The sequence below is a fragment of the Rhinopithecus bieti genome, unplaced genomic scaffold, assembly GCF_001698545.2.
Source record: "Rhinopithecus bieti isolate Rb0 unplaced genomic scaffold, ASM169854v2 scaffold_7212, whole genome shotgun sequence".
Lineage (NCBI taxonomy): Eukaryota > Metazoa > Chordata > Mammalia > Primates > Cercopithecidae > Rhinopithecus > Rhinopithecus bieti.
In genome coordinates, this window is record NW_016806198.1 from 3807815 (window position 1) to 3816838 (window position 9024).

The 9024-nt window shown below is 34.8% G+C and overlaps 1 protein-coding gene across 10 annotated transcripts in view; it reads left to right on the plus strand.

Moving 5' to 3' along the window:
* The window catches only part of EXOC1 (exocyst complex component 1), a 57623-nt gene that overhangs the window by 46356 nt on the left and 2243 nt on the right, over positions 1 to 9024 (plus strand). For all 10 annotated transcript variants that reach the window (XM_017875116.1, XM_017875118.1, XM_017875122.1 and 7 more), the window contains 3 exons: positions 2658 to 2841; positions 5596 to 5795; positions 8237 to 8431. In XM_017875116.1, the coding sequence (XP_017730605.1) occupies positions 2658 to 2841; positions 5596 to 5795; positions 8237 to 8431 (579 nt within the window). The remainder of the gene's footprint in view (positions 1 to 2657; positions 2842 to 5595; positions 5796 to 8236; positions 8432 to 9024) is intronic.

Here is a 9024-nt window from a genome sequence, read left to right on the forward strand (position 1 = left end):
AAAAAAAAAAAAAAAAAAAAAATTCACTGAATAACTGACATTTCAGTTTATTAGTCAGTGACCATTGATTTAATGAAACAATTGAAACTATCACTTGGGTTTATTGTTATTGTTCTTTTAATACTTTCTAATAAGAAAACTAATTTGATTATTTTAATTATTTTAATAGTTTAGTAGCTTTAATAATTGTATTTTATTTTAAGAATAAATTGTTATAACTGAGCAATTATCATTTTCCTCCTAATAGAAAAAAATTTTGACAACTTTCTTACTATCTGTTACTTTTTTTTTTTTTTTTTGAGTTGGCATCTCATTCTCATTCCCCAGGCTGGAGTGCAACAGTGCCTTCTCGGCTCACCTCAACCTCCGCCTCCTGGGTTCAAGAGATTCTCCAGCCTCAGCCTCCTGAGTAGCTGGGATTACAGGCATGCGCCACCATGCCCAGCTAGTTTTGTATTTTTAGTAGAGATGGGATTTCTCCATGTTGGTCAGGCTGGTCTCAAACTCCCAACCTCAGGTGATCCGCCCACCTCGGCCTCCCAAAGTGCTGGGATTACAGGCATGAGACACCGCACCCAGCCGTCTGTCTGTTACATTTTTTACACTTGTATGTATGAATTGGGCTGGGCCAGGTTAAAAAATGCTTCATGAACACTTCTCAAGGTGTGGCACTAGAGAAAGTAATCAAGACAAAGATATAAATTCACATATTCTCATAAGTTGCATATATATATAAAGGACATAGGTTTGCCACTAAAGGGTGGTTTCTTCTACCTGTCATCCTTCTCTATATCTTATTTTAATTCTTATTTTAATAAGATCTTATTTTTTTAATGTTACAAATATATTTATTGACATATAATTCATTATGTGTTAATTGAAAAAAGTAAATTCAAAAAATTATACACAGTGTGATCTCATTTATGCAAGAAAGAAAATATATATATATATGTTTAAAAATTGGGGCCGGGCACTGTGGCTCACGCCTGTAATCCCAGCACTTTGGGAGGCCGAGGCGGGTGGATCACCTGAGGTCAAGAAATCGAGACCATCCTGGCCAACACGGTGAAACCCCATAAGATCTTATTTTTGATAAGATCTTATCTTTCATTTATGAATGCTGGTCAATAAGATCAATAGACCAGCATTTATAAATGAGTGCTTACTGTGTACCAGGCACAAGCCTGAGCACTTTGCACATACTATGTCATCTAATCTTAAACCCAGCCACTCAACAGGGTAGACTGTTTGAGAGGTGAAGTTACTTTCCCCAGGTCCACAGTTTAAAAATATGGGTCTTGTATTCAAACCCAGTCTGGTTCTAGTACCTACAATCTTACCACTACCTTTTCTACTGCATCCATTTTTCACCTCACAGTTGCCAATACTGATGAAGTGGCACATGAGTACAGATAATATGAAATAATTGACTATGCTCATAGGGTTTTCTTATACTGATGTCAGAAGCCTAGAGATAATTATTTTGCTAATCCATATGTCATATGGTTTTCGAGTTATACTCCCCAAATCTCAATACAATGAAATTTGAGGTAGAAGCTGAAATGATACAAAAGTATTTGGCAGTGTAATCATTCCTACTGAGTAGATTTAGATCCCTTCAGAACCATAGAACCATAATTGAATCCGTGGATCGTTTTGAACCTAGGATTCTGTCTGCATGAAACATTTCTTTCACATTTTGTCATATCATGCACAAGCAGTTTGTGGAACTAAGAATAAATGACTAATAAATGTATGGAAAACTAAATAATGCAAATCCATATGGAAATGCCTATCCTCCTTCTTTGTTTCTATACTCTGAAAATAGAGAATTTGTTTATCCAGACAGAAATTTTAGACTGATGAAAATTGGAAATGACTGTGGTTCTCAAACTTGACCACGTGGCCACCAACCAGAAGTTACCCGGAGGAATCCTATAGGTGCTCTGGAATCTGCTCTCCTGTAACCTAAAATCAGTAATTACCTTGTACTCATCTTTCATAAATGGTAGAAATGTGTGTTGACTATTTTTACTTTGCACAGAGACTTGAAGTTCACAGCCTTGATTGTATTTTGTTTTGTTTCATTTTATTTTTTGAGACAGAGTCTTGCTCTATTGCCCAGGCTGGAGTGTAGTGGCGCAATCCTGGCTCACTTTAACCTCTGCCTCACAGGTTCAAGAAATTCTCATTCCTCAGCCTCCCAAGTAACTGGGATTACAGGCATGCGCCACCCCACCCAGCTAATTTTTTTGTGTGTTTTTTGTAGAGACGAAGTTTCACTGTATTGGCCAGGCTGGTCTTGAACTCTTGGCCTCAAGTGATCCACCCACCTTGGCCTCCCCAAGTGCTGGGATTACAGGCATGAGCCACCGTCCCTGGCTTATAGTTGATTTTAAATAATCTGTATTACTTTGATTTTCTCAAACTTACTGTAAAATGGTTTTATTATCTATAGAATTAGTTTTTCTTAGGTTTCCCTGTTGTGATTCATCTTCAATTAGTAAGCATCCAAAGTGTTCTAGCTACCACGTGATATCCTGCCTCTATGATATCTGTGTATATATCTATATCTCCATCTATATATTTTGTTGTGATTATATGTAGTTTTAAAGTTGCTTGGTTATTTATCTCCCTTGCTCTCTGCCTAATTTTAGAGTAACCAAATAAGGCAAATGGAAGAAGTAAAGATCTCAAAGAAGAGTAAAGTCGGAATTCTTCCATTTGTTGCTGAATTTGAAGAATTTGCTGGACTTGCAGAATCAATCTTTAAAAATGCTGAGCGTCGTGGAGACCTAGATAAAGCATACACCAAACTTATCAGAGGAGTGTTTGTTAATGGTAAGCTTTTGTTATGTTCTAAAGAATTATTGTAGCTATTGTTTTTATTTCTGGTAACTAAGAAGTCGGGAACAGATAGGTTCATTATTTTGTATATCTTATAGTCTTTTTTAGGTTTTCTAACATTAAAGATTTCTTGAATTTGAAAAATAAAACCTATTCATAATCATTAGGAACTACTTACATTTTAGGGTTCATATGGGCTTATTGAAAATCTTTTTTTCTTTTTTTTTTTAAGATGGGCCTCACTCTGTTACCCAGGCTGGAGTGCAGTGGCATATTGGCTCACTGCAGCCTCCACCTCCCAGGCTCAAATGATCCTCCCACCTCACCCTCCCAAGTAGCTGGGACTATAGGTGCACCCCACCACACCCTGCTAATTTTTTGTAGAAAATCATTTTTTAAACACAAAAACATGACCTTCCATATTACGTTTGCATTTCAACAAGTGGTCTTTTAGAGATGATGGGCTGTGATGTGTGTGTAACCTTAAGCAAATCAATTCACTTATTTAGGCCTCAGTTTTTCATATCTATTATACAAGCAAATTAGTACTAAAATACAGGAGAAATTAGTGCTGAAATACTATAACTCTCTTTCTTCCTGTGTCAGATCCCACAATTAAATTACAGAAAAGTCTGGACATGTCATTTCATGTGAAATAAATGATCTGATTGCATATATTCACGAATTGTAAAAGCTAAAGAATTGACAGGAAATGGAATCATCTCACCAATTATTGCCCAGGCTGGAGTACAGTGGCATAATCTCGACTCACTGCAACTTTCACCACCCAAGTTCGAGCAATTCTCCTGCCTCAGCCTCCTAAGTAGCTGGAATTATAGGCAGGTGTCATCACACCCAGCTAATTTTTGTATTTTTAGTAGAGACGGGGTTTCACTGTGTTGGCCAGACTTGTCTCGAACTCTTGACCTCAAGTGATCTGCCCGCCTTGGCCTCCCAAAGTGCTGGGATTACAGGTGTGAACCACTGTGCCTGGCCTTGATTTTTCCTTTTAAAATTCAAAGTAGCTTTGCTTTATCTGATTCTAAAGTAATGTGGCTAGGCACACTGGCCCACACCTGTAATCGCCGTACTTTGGAAGGACCAGTTTGGGGATTGCTTGAGCCCAGGAGTTGAAGACCAGCCTGTGCATAGTAGTGAGGCCTTGTCTCTATAAAAAAAATCAAAAAAATTAGCCAGGTGTGGTGGTGTGTCCCTGAGTTTCAGGAGGCTGAGGCAGGAGAATCATTTGAGCTCAGGGGGTCAAGGCTGCAGTGGGCCTTGTTCATGCCACTGCACTCTAGCCTGGATGACAAAGCCAGACCCTGTGTTAAAAATGAATAATAAATGAATTAATTAATTCATTATTCTTTGTAAATGAATTCATTTATAAAGAAACTAAAACTTATGAAACTTAAGAACAGAAAGATATTCCTTTAATTGGATAAAAAATCTATCTCAGGCCTAAAGCTTACGTGATACTTAACTGCAACAGTAGAGACATTCCCTCTGAAATCAATTTAAAGCAGAAATATTGTTAGATCCTTTATTATTTAGCATTGTTATTGAAGTGCTAGCCACTACAAGACCTGAAACATAACTATTTATCCCCAAAAATCAGCAAATAGAATTTTCAAATCAAGAAGAAAGTAAAGATCATTTTTAATCTTATTGTACAGAGATAATGTTAAATTTTATTCTTCCACTTTTCAAGTTCCTGTCCCTCTCTTCTATATATGTGCATATTCTGTGTGTATGTTTTCTTTAATATAAAATGTTATATCTGACACACTATTTTGAAGCTGCTGGACTCTATATAATCTTAGTACCTTTCCTTGTTAGTTAATATAGATAAACATAATCATTTTTAACGATTACATAGTCATCCATGTGTCATTATCCATTTACCAAATCTTCTATTAGTAAACATTTAGGGTTTTTTTAGTTTATGTATCTTTGTATACTTGTCAAATAATTTCTTTAGGGTAAATTACTAGAAGTGGAATTACTGGGTCAAAGGGTTTATGTATCTCAAGTCTTTTCCCAAATTGTGATACAGAAAGCTTATGTCAGTTTAGTGCTATGAGCAGTTGCATTACAACTGTACAAATGCTGGATATTACTAGGTATTACCAATCTTTTTATTCTTTGTCAACCTGATAGGCTATAAATTATCTCGCTATTTTATTTTGCATTTCATTGATTTTATGTTTGGTGTGTTTACATGAATTTTCAAATTTTATGTCCAATTTATTCATCTTTCCCCTTAATAGTCTTCTAAATTTTGGGCCATTCTCAGCAAGGTCACACCATCACAAAATTATTATTTTTCAATTAGCTATATCTTCTTTAGTACTTATGATTGTATTAATTTATTTGTTTGCTTTTTACATTGTAAATAATTTAGCAATTCAGAATTTGGCTGCAAGATGTAAAGTAGGGACCTAAATTTCATATATTAAAATGGTCCAGCTGGTTGTCCTAACACATTTTGAATAATTCATCATTTCTCCATTGATTTGAAACATTACTTTTATTATATACTGAATTTCCATGTACACATGGGACTGTTTTAGGATGACTTTTTATGATGATTAGGTAGATCTGAAAACTCCCATTACAATATATTTTATTAAGTCTAGAAATGTGCTTAATTCTTAAACTTACAAATGAAAAAAAATCATATAAATGTTTGTGGCTAATATGGTCATACTCAGAGATGTTATTTTATTTTTTCTGTTTTGGTTTTAGTGGAGAAAGTAGCAAATGAAAGCCAGAAGACCCCCAGGGATGTGGTTATGATGGAAAACTTTCACCATATTTTTGCAACTCTTTCTCGATTGAAAATCTCATGTCTAGAAGCAGAAAAAAAAGACGCCAAACAAAAATACACAGATCACCTTCAGTCTTATGTCATTTACTCTTTAGGACAACCTCTTGAAAAGCTAAATGTAAATATATTTTCATTCAGTATTTTTCCTACTTTTGAACCTATACACATAAGTTTGCATATGAATAACCTGCAGACATGTATCTTAAATTTTCTCATGTGTTGGTGCAAAGGGGACTCAGTTATTGAAGCTGCCAGTGAGCCAGACACTGCTAGATGCTATATATTTTATTTCTTCTTTCTGTACATTATTTTTATACATTATTTATTATATTTTAATGATAATTTTGCTATTATTCTCTTACTTATGCATTATTTCTTTTAATTCTTATAAACAATGATGCGTAAGCTAAGATAATATTATCCCCATTTCACAAATGAAGAAACTGAAAGTAAAAAAAACTTGCCTGACATTATAATAGCTTATAAATTACAAGCTGGGGGATGAACCTAGATTAGGCTTTGCCATTACTCTTTCCCATTTCTTACTTTATAAATGACCAAGTTAACAATGTCTAGGTGGAAATTTCAGAAATATTATCAAGATAAAAGAAAAACCAAAAATTGCTTTCTACATTGCCTTTTACTTTTCTTTCCCTTCTTTTCTTTCCTTACTTGAGTCATTTCCCAGAGCAAGTCTGTTAATTAAAGTTAAGAAATGATGATTTTAGGGAACTTTACAACATAGTGAAAGCGTAAATGAACCTTTTTAACTAACTTTGTCTACAATATAATTAGTTATCTTTTGTAAGTTCTTAACTTGAAGTTGGAGTAAAATAGCATGGTGACTCACACCTGTAATCCCAGCACTTTGGGAGGCCAAGGCAGGTAGATCACAAGGTCAGAAGATCGAGACCATCCTGGCTAACACGGTGAAACCCCGTCTCTACTAAAAATATTTTTAAAAAATTAACCGGGCGTGGTGGCGTGTGCCTGTAGTGAGGCAGGACAATCACTTGAACCCGGGAGGCAGTGATTGCAGTAAGCCGAGATCATGCCGCTACACTCCAGCCTGGGCGACACAGCAAGACTCAGTCTCAAAAAAAGAGAATATGTATCTGCTGTCAACAATTCAGAGAAGTACTTGAAAGACATTTAATCAAATGCAGAACTGATTCCTTATAAAACTTAAGAACAGACAAATATTCCTTTAATTGGATAAAAGATCTATCTCAGGCCTAAAGCTTACATGATATTTAACTGCAACATTAGAGACATTCCCTCTGAAATCAATTTAAAGCAGAAATATTGTTAGATCATTTATTATTTAGCATTGTTGTTGAAGTGCTAGCCAGTTCAACAAGACCTGAAACATAAGTAGGAGATATGGAGAAGAGAGACAAGATTATCACTGCCTGTATATGATATGTTGAAATTACTGGTGTTGATTAAGTGACAGGATTCAAGGCAAATATACTGAAAAACAATGTATTTCCTGTCTACCAATTAAGAGCTTATGTAACAACAAAATTTTTAAAGCACTAAGAATAACTTGTCAAAGAATGATAATTTAATGAATAAATAATCACTAAGAAAATTTTAGAAAAAAGTAATGAGAGGGAATGGGGTTTGTCAGTGTTAATTCTTTGTATCGTGCTCAAATACAGGCATGCCAGTCAATAAAAGTGTGTGTATATATATATATATATGTGAAGACCTGGGAATAATATTTATAATAATATAACAGTCAGTATATTTAATATAAAAGATTTATTAAAATCAATAAGAAAAGCACTAAGACCTCAATTTATAAATGGGGCAAGGGGCCTGAATCACTACTAAATATATGAAAGCAGGTTAGCCTTATTTATAGCCAAAGAATTATAAAATAAAATGACAAACTTTTTTCACTCTGCCAACGATTGTTTTAAATTGTCATAATGTTTATGGTAGTATAGTGAAGTAGCAACCTCATACACTGTTGACAGAAATATAAATTGATTGAGCTTTCCTAGGAAGCAGTTTGTATATATACTGAAGAATCTTTCAAATACTTAAAGTTATGCTCTTCAATAGAGTAATTATAGTCCTGGAAATTTAATCAGTAAGGTGGGTAAACACTTTTATACAAAAAAATTTATGACAAATATAGTAAATTTTCTAAAGTCTCACTAGATCTGGCAAGTCCAAAAAAAGATGGGGGAGTGGGATGTTAAATATCTAGTACTAGAGGAATGAATAATAATTGTGGTTTAGTCATAGTATGAAATATGCAGCCATTAAAATTTATATTCAGCAAAAAGCAACATTAAATGTAAAATGTGACATATGAAATATAATCTCATGTATGTATTCACACATCAAAAGATTAGAAGGAACTCTACAGTGTTACCAATGCTCGTCTGAGAAGTATGTGAATAAGGTGATTGTTATTTTGTTGTTTATACTTTCACACACTGATTTTTGCATGGTGATTATACACTACTTTGTAAACAGATTTTTAAAAATGTAAGTAATAATCAAAGCAGGTCTTAGCCATTGTTTCTTTTCATTTCCTTGAAGCATTTCTTTGAAGGTGTTGAAGCTCGTGTGGCACAGGGCATAAGGGAGGAGGAAGTAAGTTACCAACTTGCATTTAACAAACAAGAACTTCGTAAAGTCATTAAGGAGTACCCTGGAAAGGAAGTTAAAAAAGGTCTAGATAACCTCTACAAGAAGGTTGATAAACATTTATGTGAAGAAGAGAACTTACTTCAGGTATGCTGAGTTCTTTTGACCATCTGACTTGAGGATCCTTATATATATTGCTTTTCTTTAAATATTTTTCTAGAAGTGCTGTAGATCTAGAGCAGGACGAGAGTTCCATTAAAGTACAGACCACATTAATGAATTGTAAGGAAGAAAGGAATACTATTTATATAAGAATATATGGCTATTTCTGCTTATTTCGTATTTCTACTTCATTATGGTGAAGCATTAAGTTTGTTTTTCTTTGGTTGGTTGGTTGGTTGGTTGGTTGGTTGGTTGGTTGAGTGGTTGGAATTAGAAATGAGTTCATAATCTGGCTCCAGATTAAGCTGCATGACTTTGGGGAGTTACTTAACCTCTGTGAGCCTTAGTTCCCTTATTTCGAAAAGTGGAAATGATACCTCTCTTGTACAGTAGCCACTGTATTGGGCAACATAGCAAGACCTTGTCTCTACTAAAAATTAAAAAAATTAGCTGGGCATGGTGTCATGTGCCTGTAGTCCCAACTACTTGGGAAGCTGAGGCAGGAGGATCACTTGAGCCCAGGAGATTGAGGCTCCAGTGAACTATGATCATATCACTGCACTCCAGTCTAGGCAACA